The 23289-nt window shown below is 47.9% G+C and overlaps 1 protein-coding gene across 1 annotated transcript in view; it reads left to right on the top strand.

The window, feature by feature from the left end:
• Positions 1-23289, top strand: part of PLCG2 (phospholipase C gamma 2) — a 136445-nt gene that overhangs the window by 108658 nt on the left and 4498 nt on the right. Inside the window, exons 27-32 of the mRNA XM_079119226.1 lie at positions 1074-1283; positions 2623-2768; positions 3610-3724; positions 4587-4754; positions 9091-9179; positions 22650-22834. Of these exons, the coding sequence (XP_078975352.1) occupies positions 1074-1283; positions 2623-2768; positions 3610-3724; positions 4587-4754; positions 9091-9179; positions 22650-22834 (913 nt within the window). The remainder of the gene's footprint in view (positions 1-1073; positions 1284-2622; positions 2769-3609; positions 3725-4586; positions 4755-9090; positions 9180-22649; positions 22835-23289) is intronic.

Genomic DNA, 23289 nt, shown 5'->3' with positions numbered 1-23289 from the left:
CCAGCCCCTTAGGTATCTCAGTAGCCAAACCTGCTCAGAGGGCGGCTGCTGTAAAGATGGCCATGAACTTGGTGACTGAAAACAGCACACATCTGTGCTGGAGGCCAGACATCTGAGGCCACTGTCACCAGGCCAAAACAAAGGTGCCAGGGGCTGTACTCCTTCCAGAGCCCCAGGGGAGCTTCCATTCTCTGCTTCTCCCAGCTTCTGGTGGCTTCTGGTCCTTCAACCTTCTCTTCCTTGTGAACACAGCAGGCCCACCTGGAAATCCAGGACGGTCACGCAGTCCCACACTCCTCAATCACATCTGCACTGTCCCTTTTGCCATTTAACAGCAGATTCATAGGCTCTAGAGCTGAGGTCCTGGATGTGCTGGGGACCAGGGTTCAGTCTACCTTGGAGGAATTAAAAAGTGGGTCTTCCACCAAATTCTGCATAGTAGGCAGGTCCCAGGGCCCTCCAGGTCCAGGGAGAGATGCTGAAGCTCTGGGTGGGCCCAGCCCAGCGTAGCCAGTTTACTGCTGGCTGTCCCTCCCCAGCTGGGTGGTGGGACATGTCACAGTGAGGTTACCCATGTCCACATCCCTCCTGTCCCTCCTTTGCCATTTACCCATCCGGGCGCCCCTTCCTGCCACAGGCAGTAGCATTTGGTTCTCACTCCTCCATGATTCAGGGTTCATTCAGCTTGTCTCTGGCATCCTGAGGAGGGAGCCGATCTCTCTCTGCATCTTCACCCTAAGATCCATACCTTCCTGCTTCTGCGCGACACCCGCTCCTCCCCTCTCTGTAACTGTACTTTAGTGCTTTAGGCTTCAGGGATGCTAATAGTTCTAATCAAAAAGTGTGACATATCTGGACAGAAAGACTGGAGAGACTGGGTCCCTTTGTATTGTGTGCGACCCCTGCGGCCCCCGAGGGAGGTGGGCAGAAGCACATCATCAGTACCTGGAGCGTCCTATCGAGGGACGTTCCTGGCCGCCCTTCACCACCTGAGCACCCACGCTCGGTGCCAGGTATGGAGAAAACGCGTGGGCGAGACCCACGAGAGTGAAGTGCGACCTGCCTGTCTGCAGAAAACCCCGACTTCCGGGAAATCCGCTCTTTCGTGGAGACGAAGGCCGACAGCATCGTCAGGCAGAAGCCCATTGATCTCCTGAGGTATAATCAGAAGGGCCTGACCCGCATCTACCCCAAGGGACAGAGAGTCGACTCCTCCAACTACGATCCCTTCCGCCTGTGGCTGTGTGGCTCCCAGATGGTGGCGCTCAACTTCCAGACCGCAGGTGAGGGAGGACCTAAGGTAGCCGGGGCCAGAGGGGGCCACAGGGGGCCACATCGGTCCAGGCAGCCAGCTGGGGGCCAGTGATTTGTCGGAGGAACTGCAGGGCTCAGCCAGAACACCAGTTAGTGCAGAGCCCAGCGGCTGAACTGAATGAAGGGGACCCATGGCACTGTGTGATCACTGGTCTGGCTGAAGAGAAGGAGCTCTATTAGCCTGTGTAATGAAAAGTCTAGGAGTTGATTTGTAGCTTCAGGCTCAGTGGGATCCAGGCTCAGCAGCTGTCTTGGGGGCTTACTCCTTTCGGCCACCCCTCTTCGGGGACCTCATGCTCACTCTGTCTCACCCAGAGATATTCACATGCTGGGGAAAACCAACATGCACAGCTTTGGGACATAAATCACGGTGCTTTGCACTGTTGTTACATTCTTTTTATAGCTACTGAGTGGAACTGTCATTTATTTAACAAGCCTCCCGTGGAGGCACAGCTAGGCCATTGCCCATCCTTGGCTCTCAGAGGCAGCACTGCCTTCTGGACCCTCCCGTGAGCATCATTCAGATGCAGGCACAGGTCTCAGAAGAACTAGGTGGTCACGGGGCACTTGTGTTTGCCTGTGATACGCTTTGCCTGCAGAAAAACCACTGAGCATCTGTATGGAGTTGTGCCTGAGCTGAGACCCTTTGCCAGATGGCGCCCCCTAGAGACAGTGGATGGGAACACAATCGCGTGGAAGTTTGAATTCACATTTTTGGCATAACTTCACCAGTATAGGGTTGTTGTTTTGTTTTGTTTTTTGTTTTTTGGTACGGGGGATTGAACCCAGAGATGCCACATACCCAGTACTTTTTATCTTTTATTTTGAGACAGGATATTATTAAGTTGCGTAGGGCCTCACTAAATTGCTGAAGCTGGCCCTGAACTTGCAATCCTTTTGCCTCAGCCTCCTGAGTCACTGGGATTACAGGCATGTGCCACTGTATCCAGCTAAAATGATTCCATTTGGATGCAGTTTTTTTTTTCTTTGTAGATATTTTTAGTTTTCAGTAGGTTTTTCCCCCCCTGTTGTTGATTTGCGGTGCTGGGGATGGAACCCAGGGCTTTGCATAAGCTAGACAGGTGCAGTAATCCTGAGCTGCTCCCCAGCCCTGTTTTAACAGGTTTTAATCCTTTGTGGTCCTACTGTCCTACTTGGAAAGGTGTTCGTGCACCTGACATTGTCCTCGAGGTCAGATACTTACTTGCCCGACTGCCCCAAGTTGTCTGGGAGAGCGGTACCTGGCGTCCCTGCCCGGGGGCCCATGTCCCCGGGCTGCCTGACAGCGGGGCTCGGCTGTCCTTGCAGACAAGTACATGCAGATGAACCACGCGTTGTTTTCGCTCAATGGTCGGACCGGCTATGTTCTACAGCCGGAGAGCATGCGGACAGAGAAGTACGACCCAATGCCGCCAGAGTCACAGAGGAAGATCCTGCTGACTCTCACTGTCAAGGTAGAGCCCTCCGGGGTGGGGCCACGCTGCCTCAGAGGCCCAGAGAGCTTCTGGGGCTAGTGGTGCCTGTGGTCCTGTCTAAAGCATCAGTGTCTGCAGGGTTTCAGGCCCTTGGTGCAGTCCCCTCCAGAGTGCTGTCCTGGGGGAGGGAGCTCCTTAAAACCATTCAGGTGACCTTTCCTGGTCCTCTGTGGGAGAGGCATGATCTCTCCCTGGGTCCCTGTGAGGTCTGCCTCTGGCTAGGAAGAGAGAGAGAGGCAATATGGACGTGACATCGGGTCTCAATGGAGGAGAGCTTGCCCCCCGTTGGCCAGTTTTAGGGGTCAAAGCTTTCTTAAGTTAATCCTATTTTCAGAGAATGTGTTGGTTTTTCTAAGTTAAGTGGATTCCATTTCTCACGAGCTTAAGGATGGAGAAGTGAAGCGTGTGCCACCTAAGGTCTTTGTTTAATACAGACCCATTACAGAATGAGTGCCCTGCTCTCCTCCACCCTGTCCTGTCTGGGAAATCCAGCACAAGGCACCCAGCCTTGGTAGGTGCTCACCTGGACCCACCTGTTGGGTCAGATGCCAAGGGGCTTGGTCTAGGCTTCTCCTCCCACCTAGGAACCCACCTCAACCCTCCACCCCATTTTCTTATCTTCCAAGGGAAAGCAGCAATGGTGGACACTTAGGAGCCACACCCTAGAGGGTTGCTATAATTCTGTGGACCAGACTGGCTTTGAACTTGTGCAGCCAGACTGTAGACCCAAACAAAGCCCTCTCCTTGCTGCTGTGTGGGACAAGCTCAGCCCCTCCTGGATGGACCTGGGGGAACAGCACACTTACCTCCCATGTCCTAGGTTCTTGGTGCTCGCCATCTTCCCAAGCTTGGTCGCTCCATTGCTTGTCCCTTCGTGGAGGTGGAGGTCTGTGGAGCCGAGTACGACAACAGCAAGTTTAAGACGACGGTCGTGAGTGAGTAGCCCAGGCCTTTCCTTGAAATGCCACCCAGTTGGCTCACGTGCAGATGCTGTCCCCAGGGGACTCTGCATGCGCTTTGTGGTCCAGCCCTTTTCCTGTGCTCCTCTGTGCCCATGGTTCAGGGAGGGGACAGGAAGGGTGGCTCTCCTACTGCACTGGACCTGTTCCGGTGCTGTGCCTCTGCCTGCTGGGCCCTGGTGAGGCTCAAAGGCAGGGCTTCTGCGCTGCCCCATGATACCAGGTGTGTTTCCTTTGTGATAACCCAGACCTGACACACGTGTGAACTGAAGGCTAAGAAGCAGAGTGGGGCCTGGGGAGTTGGGGGTACACATGGCTGACCTGGCGTCATTCAGTCCACCCAGGGTGACCTCAGCCGGTAGAGGGCAGGAAGGACCAGTGAGCTGTGGCCTTTTAAGATGTAGAATCACGGTCCCAAGGGCAAGCCTATTGCACGACTTGGCTGCTGACCAAGTGGCCATTCTGGAGGCTGGGTACCCCCTGTCCACTCCAGAGCATGCCCTTCAGGGACCCTCAGCCTGCTGCCCTGACTGGGCACAGCTTTCACCTGTCCTTCCAGCCCCACACTGGCAGCCCCAGCTCCTGCCCCATCACAGGAGGTGAGGTGGGAGATGTGCCCTCTTTCTCTGTCCTCGAGGGCCAGCCCACACTGCAGCTCGCCCAGGAGTGCTCACTGGGAAAGAAAACAAAAACCCCAAAACCCAAAGACTGAGGGCTCAGCTCTTGCTGGGTCTTGGTGTAGATAGGGCGTATTTGTGTGGTTGCCAGGGATGAAGAAACTGGTTTTCTGGGAGGGCAGGGCAAATGCAGCCTCTGACGAGCTTCCGTCTCCTTGCAGATGACAATGGCCTCAGCCCCGTCTGGGCTGCAACGCAGGAGAAGGTGACGTTTGAAATTTATGACCCAAACTTGGCATTTCTGCGCTTTGTGGTTTACGAGGAAGACATGTTCAGCGACCCCAACTTCCTGGCTCATGCCACTTACCCCATTAAAGGCATCAAATCAGGCAAGAAGCATTCTAATCAAGACACTTAATTTGGGCCAGAATTGTTCTTTGATCTGTGCTGCTTTAAAAAGAATGAAAAAATACTTTTCCTGGTTTTGATTAAATCAGTGCAAAAGTGATTGGGTGGCTTGGAGCTGGGCCCTCTCTGAATATTTAGCCCTCAGGTGGGAGGAAGAGGGTGAGAGGGGTGCTGTGCCCTTTAAGACTTGTGTGCCAACTGGAGTGTTCGTGCACTGTTGACCTGGCGCTGCCGTGGCGCTCCTTGGATGGCATGGAGCAGGGTCGGGATTTAGTGACCAAGGGGAGGCTCAGTCTTGGGTTCAGCTCTCCCAGACCTTCGGAACTCACCTTCCTCTTTTATAAAATTGGGGGTGTTGATTTCTTTGCATTACTATAATTTTATTCCGTGCTATTCACACAAAACCCCTTCATGGGTAGAGAAGGGTCATTTTGTGTTTACCTTGAGCTTGGCTGGGTCCTGTGACCAGCTTTTAAGAACCCGACTCCTTGTTGCTCTGCCCATTGAGTCCTGGAGGCATGAGCCCCTCAGTGCAGCTGCCAGAGCCATGGTGGGCAGGACTGTGGCCCAGGAGCTCAGGGCTGCTTCCTGGGCCATCCCCTCCTGAGGCCCTGCTCTCCAAGGCAGCTGTCCTCATGTGGAGGGCAGTTTCTCTAATCTCCTTTCCCATGGGATTTTGTGTATGAGGTTGACAACCAGGTGCCCCCTGGATGTTGAATTTCCTCCCTGCCTTTCTGGGTGTTTCTGATGCGTGAGAGGTAAGATTGGAGACCCTCTGAAAGTCACGTTTCCCTGTTCTCAAACATTTTTCAAGAGAAAGATGTTACTCTCATTTTAGTCATTTATATTTAAAAAATAGTCTTTTGATGTTGTTGGGAAACTCAGGCCACCTGCAGAACTGGACTGGATCCTTTCTTTTTCAAACGTGGATCATGTTAAGTGTTCTTGAACTTCTGCCGGTCTTAGTATCATAAATCCGACTGTTTCTTCCACTGGACACTAGCCCAGCTTCTGAGTAGCAGGCATGTTGGGGTCTTCAATCAGCCCAGGAATCTGCATGTTTGGCCAGCTCCTCAGGTGGCCCTTGGATGGCACTTTGAGGAAATTGGGTGGGGCCGAGGCTGCCCATGTACGTTGAGGAAACCATTCCCAAGTGAATAGGTTGAACAAGCATCTCAGAGAATGTTTAAACCCTCTGCTTTCTTTTTCTCACTTTAGAAATACCCATTTCATAATTTAATGACTATTCATTTGTAAGTCCCGGAGGTCTGATATTTGGCAGCCCTTACTGGGTAACTTGCCGATCCTTTAAACTATTTTAAACCCAGCAATTAAGCTGCGATGCTCTAATTTGCCATGTGCTTTGTTTGGATTAGCCTCATCAGGAAGGCTTGGGGGATGATGCAGGGGGTGTAGATGTTGGGAAATCTTTACAGGCCTAATGCCACAATGGATTTCTTTTTATGCCAACTGTGCCAGCCATTCCTGATCATACTGCTACCTCTCGTTGCTCTGCTGTCCTCCTGTGGGATGGGGAGCAGGAACCTTGTACCCTCTCCCAGTCCCTTGGAGAGAGGTCAGGATTGATGGAGCTTCCTCAGTGTATGGCCGAAGTGTCAGTCCACCCAGATGATAACTTGGAGATATAAAGAACAGAATCCCGAGGATGATCACAGATGTGACCCTCCCCTAACCGCGAGATACAGCAGGGACACCTCACTCCCCTTTCCAGCTCCTGGCAGCGCCTGATGCATCCATATCCGTGGGAGGAGTGAAACAGAATGAACCGTGCCTCTGTGCACGAGGTGTCAAGGGCCTTCTGAGCACAAAAATGAACCTGACTCACTGTTGTGAGGGATGCATTTAAGCCCTCACACCAGCTGGGACTCGGGCAGGAAGGAAACACCATTTATTGCATTAGGTACCTTAACATCTTTCTCTTTTAATCCTCACAGTAATCCTGTGAAAGAGATTTTATCATCTTTGCCTCTAAAATCTGAGCACTTTATGAATTAACCAGTTCAAGGTTGCTAGACCAGAGCTGGGACTTCCCCCCTATTCTTCCTCTTGAGATCTCTTATTGCCACCAGGTGCTAAAAGCCCCAAATACTGATCTTATTTTAAAAATTTCTCTGTGAAATAACCAAAAGAAGAGTAAAAATCTATTTTTGGTGAAATTGCAAAACACCTTTCATCACCCCTAACTCCAGTACATGAGAAGAGTGCGTAACAGTGAGAACTGGGTAGTGAGAAGAGCTGTATGGAGCTGGAGACAGCTGACCACGGGCAGAGTTCATGCTGCTGGATTCTGAGGCACAGGGTGTCAGAGAGGCCTGTCCTGCTCGGAACCATGCTATTGGAGTGTACAGGGTACCTGACAGCCTCCCAGAGCACCCAAGAGCACATCAACACTAAACTGATTTCTTCCCTGTCATCTGTAGATTGTAGCTCATGAGAGATGCAGAATCCTAGGCCCCAAGGCAGAATCTACCTTTCAACAAGATTCCCAGGGACTCACATCCATTACCAGGTGGAGCAATGCAGGCTGTGCTATAGGAATTCTGCAATCAATTCATCCAGGCAGAAAACCCACAAGCAACATCACCCATAAGATGAAAATAGAACCTCTCTACAGCAGAACCCAATGAGAGCGACATCCTCAAAATGCTACAGGGAAGGGTGTGACCTGAGAATTTTATACCCACTCAGACTGTCTGTCACTCGACTGTAAAATCAAAGGCTGCTTTAGAAAATGTACAATTAAGAATGTAACGTCCACAGTGAGCATTGAACAATTTAAGTGCATGCATCTAATTATGTGTAAACTTTACATGAGAAGAACCATGTAAACTAACATTAGGCTCTGGTTAATGAGATGCTACCATTCAGGGGACGGTGGTCCGGTAAGAAGTGAAAGGTTAGTGGTAGAGTCTAGGTGGGGGTACACAAGTGTTCCTTGTAATATTATTTTAACTTTTCTGCATATTTAAAAACATTTATAATGAAGTGTTGGAGAAATAGAACTAAGTCTCCTTTCCTGGGAGAATTATGGTTACAGAATGGAATACAAATATCATAAACGATGTCGAGGGAGAAACAATGTATCTTTACCCAACTTAGGGGAAGAGAAAGAAAGGTTGGATGGGTGTCTCTTTCCTCTTCATGAGTGGTGGAGAGTGAGAGATGCAGTCAATATTGGTTAAAGGTGATAAATTGATTGATAGAGGACATTTTGCACTAAGAGAAATGAATCAAAATTGGAGGGAAGAAGGCACACAGGAAATAGTGGGGTTCCCTAGTGGGGAATTGCTTACCCTGCATCAGTGACTACAAAATAAATAAAAAGCTTTCAGGACAAGTCAGGGCCACAGAGTGGATTCCTAAGTCACAATATTAAATGGAAACTGAAAGATCCTATTCAGTTGCGATTTAAAAAAAAAATTTTTTTTTGGTTGTATATGGACAGAATGCCTTTATTTTATTTAGTTTTATGTGGTGCTGAGAATCGAACCAGTGCCCCACATGTGCTAGGCAAGCACTCTACCACTGAGCCACAGCCCAGCCCTCAGCTGTGATTTAAAAGAAGCACAAACCTGTGCACAGACTGTTTTGGGAAAGTTAGCAATGGTTCCTTCTAGGATGTGGAGCCTGACTAGCTGGGAGTGAGAGTTCTATTTTAGTGCGCACCCTTTCATACTATTTAATTAAAACAAGCAAACCAAACCTCCAGATGAGTTGACTTGAACATTACTTAATGAGGTGAGAGGAGATTCACCCAACCCTAAGTAAAAGGAAACATTAAAAGGATTGTCAAACACAGGTCCTAATGGTAAACAGGGAATGGCTGCTGGAGGAGAAGGATCAATACTTCCATGAGCTACCAAGGGACAGGAAGATTGGAAATCTTTGAAGATAAAACACAATCCCCATCCTGTGCCTTGTAAAAGCCTACATGGAGGACAGGGCTGAGGATTCATTGCTTCCTGAGTCTTTTGGCCTCAGGTGTATTTAAGGAATTGAACCACAGCTGCAGTCTAGAGTCAACATGGAATGTTCTATGGACTTTAGTGCCTTCTGAATGAATCCTTTTCATTTCTAGATGGCAGATATTTAACTTTGCCTCCTGTGTGGACCTGTCTATCAAGACCGCTAGCCTCTATACCCAGCCCTCATGAGGGAACTGCTGGCTTCCAGAAAGTCACCCCTGACATGGTGCCCTGACCTCCCTGCTCTTTGGGCATATGATTGCTGGGTACCCCAAGAAGGCCGAGATCTGACATTAATTCCTGCCTTTGCACTTACCCCCTCCTGTTGTAGGGTTTAGATCTGTTCCTCTGAAGAATGGGCACAGCGAGGACATCGAGCTGGCTTCCCTCCTGGTTTTCTGTGAGATGCGGCCAGTCCTGGTGAGTGGAAAAGCACTGGTGAGTCATGTGGGGTAGAAGTGGGTCGAGATCGTCGTTGGCTGACGAACTGAAATCCATGGAGAATCCCCTGGCCCAAGCAGGAGATGTCATAAAAGACAGCTTCTAATTCTGCAGAGATCCAGGGTCTTTCCTTCTACCATTCTTATTTCTCAGAGAATGCTGCCCAGTTCTGTGAGTTGGCTGTGTAAGTTGGAAAGGGCAATGGTCCTTGGAAGTGCCTCAGCTTCTCTTCACCAAGAACCTGGCTCTCCTACATAAGCTCATCTTTCTGGATGCTTTTTTCTGTTGGTCTTGGGTCATCCCTTCAAAGGTCTGAGAACATCCAACAAGGACCCTCTTGGCTAGTCCTGCGGAGGAGGCTGCATGGATTCCAACTCCTGTAGGGAGTGGCACTCCTCTTGACCCTTCTATTACTGGAGGTGACTTCCTTTTGGTCCCTTGGGTTTGCCAAACCTTTGGAGATTCTTAGTCTCTCCTTTGATGAGCCAGTTTGGGTGGGCTTCTGGGCCTCATTGAATTGCATGAAAGGATGTGAGAAGGTTTCTCAGGACAAAAGGTTCAGAGCAGAACACCAAACTCTGAGTAGATGGGGCTTGGGTTTGATGGTAGAGGATCTGGAAATTTACTGTGATTCTGGAGCTTCAGAATCTCTGTGGTGACCTCTTGCATAGATGCAAACCGATGTATGGCAAGTGTTTTTTACAACACCTGATTTGTAGTTGGTCTGTTCCTCTAAGGTCGTCCCTTTTCTCTATCACAAAGCCACAAACCTCCTCCAAGGGCCAGGTGAGTTCACTGGTCACTCAGGTTCTCTGTGGCTAACCTATAAAAACCCCAACCAACCAAACAAAAAACTGTGGACCTGGACCTCGGTGGGTTGAAGTGGGCTGGTCCTGCCCCCAGATCCTCCTCTTACTTGCTCCACCTGGACGTTTTCTGGGTAGAGAGTCCATAGCCTGGGCTGTTCTTCACCTGTAAGAACGACAGTAATTTGGTAATTTGCTTGTTTGGCAACTTCCAGAATACAGCTGGAAACCTTTAAATGGGGAAGGAGGTGGTGGGGAGTGGGTGAGGGATGTTTTTTTAACAGCTATGGTGATAGTCCATGCAGTAAAAATTCATGAACTTGACTCAGAGGAGAACATCAGGCTGCTTTGCATAGCTGTTGCCCTGTGCTCAATTTCGCAACCTTGGTAGTTTTCCACTCCAAAACATTTTAGAAGCATCGAGATGAAAGAGAATGCAGACAGACAGCAGCAGAGACATAAAAGGCACAGTATTTGGGGGCCAGAGAACCTCAGACAGCCAAGGGCACCACTTTTTGTTGATATAAAATAGTCTCATGATGATGAAATTCTGTCTTAAGAGGATAAGGGGATTTATAATAGAAACTCTTCTATTTTGAAACAAAATATAAGTGTTGAATTGTAATATTTATATGGAAATTAGTTTTCACTTGAACCTTAAATTATGGGCCAAAAAAATTCATGATTCTTTCTGTGATAGAAATGCTTGGTCAGGAAAATTTATATAAATTCCTCCCTGTACTAGGGCTAGTGAATTAGCTGATAGAGCCTGGTTAAGAATTTCTAGTTCTTCAATTTCTCCTTTTTGGAATGAATTATGCATTTCTTAGTACCTATTAAACCTACTGAAAGACTAACGCCAGAATTCTTATTTTGTATAAATGGTTTAAAAGAATTGCCACAAAACCCTAGCCCAGACTGTGGGAAGCATGGAGTGTCGTTTTATAATTGGAGGGAGAGGGGAACAGGAAAGGGACTGGGGTCTTTTTGCTTCCTTCACTTCTTAGGCATGTGTATTCTTTATTTAATTGCAATACAAAAATTCATGTTTACATGTATAATTTTTTCTTAAAGCAGCTTTTAAAAAACTTTGGCACTGTTTACCTTTGGGGAGGGCATTCCTTGCTGGGGGGACTGTCCTGTGTGTTGTAGGATGGTCAGCAGTGTCCCTACCCTGTTCCCACTCCCACATCGGGCTTTGGGCTCAGTCTGCTTCAAACAAGGCAACCAGGCACTCTGTTTGTGGGTTCCCTTTTCTTTCTAGTGTGAATTATTTGCTTAGATCAACTAATGTAGCAGGATGATAGAACTGGGGCCCTTAGCGGCGGCTTGGAGCAGGCAAGTGAAGGCCCGTGGCCTCGTTGTATGGCCTCTCCCAGCCCCGTCCAGGATCTGGGGCTTGTCGCTCTGAGGCCTGGGAAGGGAATAGCGCTGCCCCTCTCTGTACACCAAGCCCATCTGCAGACGATTTGCAGAAAGGCCAAGTGATGGAAACGGGTTCAGGTGGTGGTAGGACAGCGTTTGCTGCGACGCTCGCTGCTCTGCAAATGCGTAAACAAGCTGGAACCATATTATAAATAATTTAAGTGATTAGGTATCACCAGCGGCAGAGAAAATTAGTATATTTAAAAGAAACTTGTGTTTATCCAGATTTGCATTCCTTGATGAGGGAAGCGTCCCGTGTGGGTGGCTGCTGGGGCCTTGGGTGGGGATCCCAGTGGAAACTGCCTCCGATCTACTCTCTGAACGTGTTCTAGTGGGACGGGTGGCTGAGCGTGTGCGGCTTTCACTCAGCTGCTGGCTCTCGAGGTTTACTTAATTTGACATCTGTCACCTAGTTCTGTGCCACTCACAGGTGCCACTTGGCATTTCCGTCCACACTAGGATGAAGGCCTTTCTTGGAAGTCAGGCTGGGCTGCACCGGGTAGGCCCGGGCTTGCTCCTTCACAGCCAGGGCCAAGCATTGTTTTATTTAGCATCATATCCTCTGGATGTCAGGGAGAGACTTGGGTAAACAGCCTCTGGCAAGATTTGTCTGAGCAAGTGATTGATCCAGTGAGGGCTAAGATGGAGTTTACTCATAAAACATTTGCTGAGACAGAGTTTAAAGCCCCAGAAAACTGTCAATAAGCACTTTAAGCCCCTTCCAAGGAAGCCATTTACATGTTGCAATTACTTTATCAATCCTCAGTCCTTTACTTTGTTAGCTGTGTAGATGGTTTTTAAAGAGTATTTTAAGTACCATTTTATTACCTACTACATTTTAATTTGAGAACTCGGGTAAAAAGCATGGGGCTGGAAAAAAGTCCCATCACTGGCCATCACATGACCGCTGCCAGCCTCCTGGTGTATTTCCTATGCCTTGTGATTTTCTGTGTGTAACGTTTCTGCAGTTGGATTCTCGCCTGTGCCCTCTCTCCACAGATGACTGTAAGCACTTTTCTGTTAGGATCTTCAAAGCCATCCAGGCCCGTTTCATCAGCTGAAGATCCCTAATTCACTTAGCCACTCTCCCGCTGACGGATAGTTCAGTTGTTGGCAGTTTATAAATAATAAAGGTCTTCATGGACCATTTTTTTAATTAAAAGTTATTCCCTAAGGCTAGATATTTAGTAATGGCATAATAGATCAAAGCAAAAGAAGGACCATTTTCTCTGATACATGTTGAATTGTTCTCTGAAAGTCGTCTCCTTTAGGTCGATGTTTTGTATTCATTCTTGCCTTAATTGGAAGGGACCTCTACTCAACTGATCTAAACTGGTCAGATTCAGAAAAATAGGAGGAGGCAAAGCAGGGAAGCCTGACTATTCATCCTGATCCCCACCAGTGGGCACACCACAGTGCTGGGGTACCATTGAGGATGCTTGCTTCCCCAGGGTTTCTCAGGTCCTGATCCTGCCGGAATGTGGTTTGCCTTGTGCTGGTTGGAAGCCTGAGGAGGCACGGTGCAGAGACTCATTGGCTGGGGTGCCAGGCCAAGTGGATGTGTGCATCCCTGGGGAGATGGCCACAGCACACTCCAGAACCCCAGAGGACCAGAGGCCGTGCTCTCGAGCTGAGCTGGTCCTCGTGTTTGAGGTTGTAAAGATTTTCTTCCACAAGGGGAGACCTGCAGGGGCAGAGGAAGACCCTCCTTGTGCCTCACCAGCTGAAACCTGCCAGGGCTGAAGCCACTGTGCCTGCCTTCCAAGGCCCAGCAGTATGGCTACTGGACACACAAAGCCACAAGCTCGCAGGGAAAGGCACTGGCACACAGTGACTTGAGGGAGAAAGACCCACAAGTGAACACGGAGCAGCCATCCAGCAGTTGAAGCTGAGCCCTAAAACACAAGTCACAGCACCTTCCAAAGCCAGGAGCAGAGCACTGGAAAAGGCCTTTGGGAATTTGAAACACGCTAATGGTTTTCTAATAAACCCTGGTTTCTCGAATTTAAAATTTATTATGTAAGAGAAGATATTTGCATTAGTGAATGAAAAGATAAAGTGGAACTATCTACAATCCAGAGCAGCCCCCCCGTGAGATGGAAACGAGAGCGGAAAAGGGAGGCTGGAAGCAATTCCTGACACAGTTAGAGGGGACTCTTCTCTGGTTGGCCGCTTGGACCCAGGTGGATAAGTAGAAAACAGCCATAGCCCTGGGCTTGTTTTAGTAAAATATTTAAATTCCAAGGATAAATAAAAAACCTTAGACTTCCCAACACACTAGGCTGTCCATAAAGAAAAGTCAGACCTGTTCTCACCAGCACTGAAAACCACAGGACAGGGGAATGCCCCTCCACCAGGAAGACAAGGGGATGCAGTGACCAGCCACCCCACGTTAAGGAGGAAGGCATGTGTCTTACATGGGGAAGCTTCCAGGCTGCCCTGAGTCCATGGCATTTATTCAGAAGAGGGACTTGTAGACCAGTAGGCGCAGAGAGGGAAGCCAGGGAACATGCAGTTCTGCAGAAGTCCATCTTACAGGATGATGATGAGTCTCAAATAAGGATTCCTGAGACAGCACACTATGGTGCCAAATTCCATAATCGGAAGCGCAGAGAATCCTCAGAAAAGCCCAGGGGCTGAGAGGGAAGATGGAGGCGTCCTGAGGTTTCAGCCCTGGCACCTGGGTTTCCACAGAGACCTGTGGAGGGTAAGCGCCTTCTGCTGTGAAGGGCACCTGGAATTTTAATCGGGATTGTTGAAAAACTGAGGAGAGCCACCGTAAAAATTGAGAAGCAGCGGTGCAGTGAGGAGAGAAACAGAAACTTAGCCAGAAGTAAAAACAAGGAAAAGGATCAAAGAAGGAATTAAAGCAAAACAAAGTGTAATCAGAATGACATGGAGAGAGCGTGTATTTAATTTGGTAAGGGGGCTGAATTCTCTTCCTAGGAAAGAGCTCCAGCTTTGCTGTGTTTACAGAAGTAAGCCCAAGAGCAGCCAGAAGGAAAGCAAGGAGCCGGCCCGACGGAGGGCTTACTAGGGAAACCGGGAAGGAACTGTCAATATCGAAAGCACTAGAGAGCTTAAGAGAATGATATGTAAGGACAAAAAATGCCGGGTTTACAAAGAAACAGCATGGAGCCAAAATGTATCAAATAAAATCTACAAATACAACAAACAAAGGCTTTCAGAATTTGGAATATATTGTAGTATTCCCCAAAAAAATTAATAAGGATCAAAGAGCAGAATAATTTGACTTCAGGTACAGCTTTGTATCCTACACGTGGGTAATATGCTCTGTATGCTTCCTTGACTCAGAAATTTTATAAATTTTCTTGTATACTTGGTCAGAAAAAGAACCCTAATACAGTTTTAAAACTAATGATTTTATAAGTCATTATTTGGCAGATAAAAAGATGTTGAAAATGCAAAGTCCTTGAAAACAAGAATTTCCTAAATAACCCGCCTAAACAAATTACTGGGAATGCAATAACACATTTATGATGTAACTGTACAGGCATACCTGTTTTCCTGTACTTTGCAGATGGTGTGATGTTTACCATCTGAAGCTACGTGGGGCTTTTCCCGACAGCACGTACTCACATTGGGTCACTGTTACATTTTGGTAATTCTCAATTTCAGACATTTCCATTATTCTCATACCTCTTACGGTGATCTTTGATGCTACTGTTGTAATGGTTTGGGGACACCACAGCTGCACCCACTAAGCCAGCTTGATTGTCGTTGTGTGTGTTCTGACTGGCTGTTCTCCCTGCTCCTTGGACCTCCATATTCCCTGAGGCACAGTGATGACCCTATGATGGCCTCCCCGTGTCCAAGTGAGAGGAAGAGTCACAGGTCACTCCCTTTAAGTCAAAAGCTGGGAATGATCAAGCTCAGCGAGGAAGGCGTAGGGAAAGCTGAGGAGGGTCGGAAGCCAGGCCTCTGTGCCAACAGTTAAGTTGTGACGCAGTTATGGTTAAAAGTGCCACGTGACTGATAAGAAAGCAGAATGGCCTACTGCTCAGCAGGAGAAAGGTTCAGTGGCCTGGACAGAGTTTCACACCAGCCACCGTGCTCCCTTAAGCCAGAGCCAGGCCCAGCTCTCTGCAATTCCAGGAGGGCGGAGGGAGGTGAAGGAGCTGCAGAAAAGGCTAGAGCTCGCAGTGGTTGGCTCCTGAGGTTTAAGGGAAGATGCCATCTCCAAAGTCATTTTTCTGTTTTTGCAGTGCTGGGATTGAACCCAGGGCTTCACACATGTCAGGCAACAAGTCTTCTACTGAGCTGCACACCCAGCGGCCATCTCTAAAACCTAAAAGTGAGAAGTTAAGCAGCAAGATCTGAAGTAGGAGCCGCGGCAGAGCTAGCTCAGATCATGCATGAAGGTAGCTGTACCCAACAACAGCTTTTGATACAGATGAAATAGCCTTCTATTGGAAGAGGATGGCATTCAGGACTTCCCTAGATAGAGAAGCCAGTGCCTGGCTTTAAGAGACAGGCTGACTCGTTAGGGCTGATGCAGCTGGTGACTAAGTTGAAGCCTCTGCTCATTTACCATTCGGAAACTCCTGGGCCCTCAAGGATCATACTGAACGACCCTGCCTATGCTCTGTGAAGGGAACAAAGCCTGGATGACAGCATGAGTATTTACAACATGGTTTTCTGAAACACCGAAGCCCGCTCTTGAGACCTACTGCTCGGGAAAAAAAGGTTCATTTCAAACATCACCACTGTCGACCATGCACCTGGCCACCCAGGAGCTGCAGTGGGCTTGTACAAAGAGATCAGTGTTGGTTTCCTGCTGGAGGACGGAGCATCCATTCTGCGGCTCATGGATCAGGGAGTGATCCTGATGCTCAGGCCTTATTATCCGAGAAATACCTTTTGTAAGGCTGTGGCTCCCTTGGATAGTGACTCTTCAGGTGGATGTGGATAAAGAAAAAGGAAAACCTTTTGGAAAGGACTCACCATGTGGGTGACATCAAGAACTTTTTTGATTCATGGGGAGGAGGTCAAAGGAGCAACATGAACAGACACGTGGAAGAAGTTGGTCCCAACCCTCGTGAATGACTTACAGGGGTTCAGAACTTCAGTGGAACCCCAGAGGTGGTGGGAGTAGCAAGAGAACTAGAATTAGGGTGGGACTTAATAAATGGGTGAGCAAAGAAAGTGGTTTCTTGACATGGAATCTACTGCTGGTGAAGGTGCTGTGAGCATTGTTGAAGTGACAGGTGAGGAAGCTGCAGGAGGGTTGGAAAGGATGGGCTTCCAGTTGAGGGAAGTTCTCCTGTGGGGCTTTCAGACAGCATCGTGCTGAACCAGCCAGCCAGGTGCAAACTTTATTATTTTTTTCCCCAAGAAACTGCCCCAGCCACTCCAACCTTTTGCAGCTACCACCTTGATCTGTGAGCAGCCATGAAGGTCATGCATGGCAAAACCCTTCAGGAAGATTCTGACTTGCTGAAGACTTAGGTGATTGCTAGCAGTTTTTAACAATGAGGTATTTTTAAATTAAGGTACACACGTCGATTTTTGGCCATGGTGCTGTGGCACACTCAACAGACTGCGGAAGGGTGGATACGTAACTTTAATATGCATCGGGAAACCCAAACTTCACATGACCGGCTCTGTTGCAGTGTTCTGGAGTCAAACCCACAATCTCTTAGATTTACCTCTATTTAGAAGGGAGAAGTGCTTGCCTTAAAATCTCATAGGATAGATACTAAATATGCATGCCTTAAGTATTCATCTTAAACTTTTAAAACACCAGTAGGAAACAAAAATGAAAGCCAATTAAGTGAAACACAGAAAAAAAGAGAACAGAAAAAAATGATTCATCAGAAAGATCATTTAAGCATTCCTGTACCTATTTTATAAGGAACAAAGTAAGAGCACAAAAATATTGGAGTAGATATTGGAAAGGAGATGGAACCCCAAACTAGAGCACATGGGCAGTTGTCTTAAAGGGTAGCATGGGCTGAGAGACGAAGTCTTGCAGAAGTCCCTTGAAGGGCATTAAAATACCTATTGGGTAAAACAGATTTCAGATCTAGGTGGCTTTTTAGCTGAGTTCTGAAATCCAAGACTATAATTCCAATTTGGCTCCATAGAAGCCAATAGCGAAACGGGAATGCTGCAGGTGTCTTGAGCTCTACAAGTTGCAAATCAAAAACCGGAGGTGGACGCGACTCCAGTGCTCCGCCCACCCACCCCAGCCAAGGCCAGTGTCACTTTTGACTACAAATGTTAAGCTTCTAAAAAAAGGTAGCAAATCACTTTTAGCAACTTACAGAAGCTCAGTGTATTAAATCTAAGTGGGATTTAGTCCAGGAATTCAAAGATAGGTTGCCACTGGCACAGTTGGCAACAAATTGAGAAAAAAAGCGTAAGCCACTAGGTGCCACAAATATGTCCAGCCAAATAATTGGTGTAAATTGTGGAAAGAAAGATAAAATGGAGACTGACGCATATTTGTCTTGCATTTATTGAATCATCACTTCTCTATTCTAAAACTAACATGGAAATGTAGGGCAGCAGACAAGGACATATGGGAAATTCCATTCATGACACTGATAAAAACGATTCCTCATTTAGCTGTAATTGAAATAAGAAAGGTATTACATTTATATAACATCAAGCATACCCCTGGACAAGTAGAAATTCATACCAGTCCTTCCAAAATTTGATTGGAACCAGTCCTTAATGTAAGCTCACAATTACATGTTTATTAAGAGAAGTAGGGGGTAGATCCGGAAATGTGTGTCTGTATAAGTTACTATAAGTGTATATTCTTGCTCTTTCTGCTGAGGGAGCCCAGAACCACCGAGATTCTACTAGCAATGAGCACACCTGTGCACCTAGATATTGCTTTCTAAATATAATCCTCCAATAAAAGAAACCAGGATTCCTTAGACACGTTACAGAGCTGGGATAAAATGAACACGGGACATCTTAAAACTTCAGTAAATAAATGCCAAAAAAAGAGTGGGGGCACTTGAAGTGGGCAGAGGAGCCACCTGGAAAGGGCTCCAGTTACCAAAGCTGGAGCACTGAGCAACCGAGGAATGATTGTATTGGACCACAACTCATGGGCTAAATACCCAACCGTCCTTGAGTCAGTGGAAGAGAAGAGAGCTGTTTCGTACCGAAGAACTTGAATTTATACGCATAGAAGGAAGGAGGGGACCAGGGAAGCCCCCGGAACCCCGAGCACTGGCTGCTGCAGGTGGATCCGCGGTGGATGCTAAGATCAGTGAGCGAAGGCGCACAGAGAAAGGGGATATTTGCATTATCCCCAAAGCAGTTTCCTCCAAGAAATGTATGACCTGGGAAGACAGCTTCACAGCCGACAGACCTGGCAGACGACATCTGAACCAAAAGATCCCCGTTAACACCCCTCGTGATGACCTGTCCATGCTTACCAAGACCAAGGAGCCTCAAACAGTTCACGAGGACACGCCAGGCACCTGCGTCATGGGACACTACCCAGCACCACCATAAAACATCAGAGAGGACTGAGGAAGCCTCTCCGGCCCGGGGGACCAAGACCACACATGGGTTAGTGCGGCGGGAGAGCTCAGAACAGCCACAGGGTGTTGGTGTGAAGTCTGTGGCTCAGCAGCCACCCGCCAGGTCAGTTTATCAATGGCGATCCTCCAGCTGTGGTCCTGCAGGATGCGGACACCGTCTGAGAGCTCTATAAGTGCTGCAGCCTTTCTGGAAGATGTAAAATTTCAACATGAAACAAGAGAAGATAGCATCGGTGGGGGAAATGCGTGTTTTTCCTCCTACTAAACACACACAAAAAATGATAAAGACAGAAAATGCCATAAAGACTGCATCAAAGCCTAGATAAAACTTTGTACCAAAGTATTTTCTAACTAGGGACTTGGAAATGCAAAAATCTGAAAAATAGGTGAAAACAGACTCAAAAGAAAACAAGGGAATGCTGATCAAAAAATCCTATGGGGTGGAGAGGGAGATGGTTGGGAGGGGGCAGCACTCTCGAGCAGGTGGCCGTGTCTCCCCTCTCGCAGTTCCCTGGTGGGACGTCTGAGAGGGTGGTTTTTATTCGTGCCTTGTGGTTATATGAACCGTGGACGGACCTGGCGTGGTTTGTCCTGACGTTCATAATCGCATATAGCGTGATGCGCTCTATTTCCATCCCCAGCACTTGCCCTTTCCCGCCCCCTCCTCTACCCTGCTGGTCTTCCTTCTACTTATTATTGTTTTTAGTTGGCGCATCATAGTTATGTATACAAGTGGGGATTCACGGGGATACACTGGTGCTCGCACCTAGAATAATGTGGTTGGCTTCCTCCTCTAGTTCTCTTCCTTCCTCTTCCCTGCTCCCTTCCCCTGGGTCCCCTGCCTCTGCTCATCTCCTTTCTAATTTCACAAATCCCCCGTTCTTATTCCTTCTCTCTCTTTTATTTATTTATTTATTTATTTTTTTTTTATTTTTTTATTTTATTGTAAACAAATGGGATACATGTTGCCTCTCTGTTTGTACATGGTGCAAAGGCATACCATTTGTGTAATCATAAATCCACATACAATAATGTTGTTTGATTCATTCTGTTATTTTTTCCCCTTCCCCCCACCCCTCCCACCCCTCTTTACCCTCTATACAGTACTTTCTTCTCCATACTTGCCCCCCTCCCTAACCCTAACTCTAACCCTAACACTAACTCTTCCCTCCCCCCCATTATGTATCATCCTCCACTTATTAGCGATATCATTCGTCCCTTGTCTTTTTGAGATTGGCTTATCTCACTTAGCATGATATTCTCCAATTTCATCCATTTTCCTGCAAATGCCATAATTTTGTCATTCTTTATGGCTGAGTAATATTCCATTGTGTATATATACCACAGTTTCTTTATCCACTCGTCAATTGAAGGGCATCTAGGTTGGTTCCATAGTCTGGCTATTGTGAATTGAGCAGCTATGAACATTGATGTGGCTGTATCTCTGTAGTATGCTGATTTTAGATCCTTTGGGTATAGGCCAAGGAGTGGGATAGCTGGGTCAAATGGAGGGTCCATTCCAAGTTTTCTAAGGAATCTCCACACTGCTTTCCAGAGTGGCTGCGCTAATTTGCAGCCCCACCAGCAATGTATGAGTGTACCTTTCTCCCCACATCCTTGCCAACACCTGTTGCTTGTATTTTTGATAATCGCCATTCTAATTGGGGTGAGATGGAATCTTAGGGTGGTTTTGATTTGCATTTCTCTTATTACTAGAGATGTTGAACATTTTTTCATATGTTTATTGATTGTTTGTAGATCTTCTTCTGTGAAGTGTCTGTTCATTTCCTTAGCCCATTTGTCGATTGGATTATTTGTATTCTTGGTGTAGAGTTTTTTGAGTTCTTTATAGATTCTGGAGATTAGTGCTCTATCTGAAGTATGATTGGCAAAGATATTCCTTCTCTCTCTTGTTTCTGCATATGAGAGAAAACATTTGATCCTTGACCGCGTCCGGCTTATTCCTGTAGTGTGATTTCTCCAGTGCCATCCATTTACCAGCAAATGACATAATTTCATTATTCTTTGTGACTGAGTAGGATTCCATTGTGTGTATTTACTGTGATTTTTTTTTTTTTTTTTGCGGTGCTGGGGATCGAACCCAGGGCCTTGTGCTTACAAGGCAAGCACTCTACCGACTGAGCTATCTCCCCAGCCCCTGTGATTTTTTTTTTTTTTTTAGGTCATTGAAATGGAAAGAAATTTGCAGAGCCAGGTATGCTCAGAGTCCATTTTTTTTTTTTTTTTTTGTAAAAACAAATGACAAAAGCAGCCCGTAGTGATACTGATCTGCGTTTCTGTAGGCCTGGAGTCTCTTGAAGTAGTCCATCAGTAGGGGACTGGTCCCTGGACTGACCTCCTGAGTAGCCAGCCTGCACATACGGGTCAGCGGCCTTTTGAAATCATGGTGGGGGAAGCATCTCCTTCCCCCGCCCCACAGGCGTGTTGGCGGGAATGTGTGGGAATACATGGGCTCCCCCGGTGGCAAGGCCAGGGTGGGTCTTGGGACAGTCGTGGCTGCAGCCTGGTGCCCTGGTGCTCACCCAGCAGTGCTGCTTGCCCCTCTCCTGGTCTCATTTCCAACTTTCTCTACGTTGTAGCAAAGGGACTGAATGGGACAACTAGGAACCGGGTACGGCTACCATTCTTTCAGCCAGTCCCCAGAAGACTTTATACTAAGAGCACCGACAAAAATCCTGGGGGTGCTTTAGAAACAATTCTGAATTTTTTTTTTTTTTTTTTTTTTCGGTGCTGGGGATCGAACCCAGGGCCTTGTGCTTGTGAGGCAAGCGCTCTACCAACTGAGCCATATCCCCAGCCCCTGGGGGTGCTTTAAATTGGTGTGGCTGGGGTCACTGCTGGAGGTGATGGTGGTGGGGAATGAGACATCGTTAATGGCCAGAACCAAGTCATGGCCCGTCCCTGGGGTGTGGTCTACGGCACCTTGGCTTTTCCAGGGGTGGGAGGGAGATGGCGGCTCTGTGGAGAGAGGGTTCATTTATGGGTCACACGCCCGTGTTAAGCTCACATCGGCGTTCAGCAGGCCAGAGCTGCACAGCCACCACTGCCATCGATTTTAGAACCTCTTCATCACCCACAAAAGAAACCGGGTGCTAATTAGCGGTTACCACTTACCCCTCCCCTGGTTACCATTGATCTACTTTCTGCCCTGAGGATTTACCTGTTCTGAACGTGTCACATAAATGCATCTGGTAGTACGTCATCTCTTAGAATGGATTCCTTCACTTAGCATAACATTTTCCAGCTCTGTCTGTGGCGGGACCTGTTACTTTGCCCTTTAAGGCCCTTGTAAAATCTCAGATGTCCTGCTTCCTGCCTACCTGCTCCTGGTGTTGTGCTGCTCTGTCCTCATGTAAGCAGGTAACTGCTTACACACCTTTGCCCTTGGATAAAAGCCAGGAGGTGAGACAGACCAAGGAAAAACTATCTCAGATTAAGACACGGTCCATGCAGTGCTTCCCGACAAAGCAACATTGTGGAGGCCAAGGACTTTCCCAAAGTCCTGGCTTCCATGTGACATACACCAAATAATCGTGAGCGTCATCTCTGATACTCCCATTCGCAAAGCCTGTGCCCCTCGCCTGCCTGGGGACGTGCGTGAGACTCCGTGTCCCGTGTGTTGGTTTGGAAGACGCGGTCACCACAAGGTGGTTCTCTCCCCCGCCCTCCAGGAGAGCGAAGAGGAACTTTACTCCTCCTGTCGCCAGCTGCGGAGGCGGCAAGAAGAGCTGAACAACCAGCTCTTCCTGTACGACACGCACCAGAACCTGCGCAGTGCCAACCGCGATGCCCTCATCAAGGAGTTCAACGTCAACGAGAACCAGCTCCACCTGTACCAGGAGAAGTGCAACCGGAGGTAGGCCAGCCCATCCGGGGCTCCGGGCGTGGCGTCGGGTGTCGGGGCAGGCTTCTGGAAAGCCCCCGGGTGGCTTCTCTAGGAATTCGTTGGTACCTCGGCTCTGGTTCTCTTGCTCTATAAGTGAACTTACAGGAAAACCTCGAGCAGCGGGCCCTTCCCTACGTAGAACTGTGTTTTCCAGACATTTCACGTAATAGTGGAAATAAATGACGACCATTAACTTTTTATTTTTTATGGTGCTGGGGATTGACTTCAGGGCCTCATGCCCGTTACTACACACAGGTGAGGGCTGAACCAGTGACCTGTGTCCCTGGCCCCATAGCTACAAACTTCTAAGGAGTCCCGTTGGGTTCTCGCGGATGGGCTAGTCCAGTGGTTCAAGATCAGGGCAGAATCCTCCCAGGGAGGCTCTGGTTGTGCTCCAGACATGTGATGGCCGAGGGTCAGCCAGA

This window comes from Sciurus vulgaris (genome assembly GCF_902686455.1).
Source record: "Sciurus vulgaris genome assembly, chromosome: 17".
Lineage (NCBI taxonomy): Eukaryota > Metazoa > Chordata > Mammalia > Rodentia > Sciuridae > Sciurus > Sciurus vulgaris.
The sequence above is the reverse complement of the archived record's forward strand: the minus strand, read 5'-3'. Positions and strand labels throughout refer to the sequence as shown.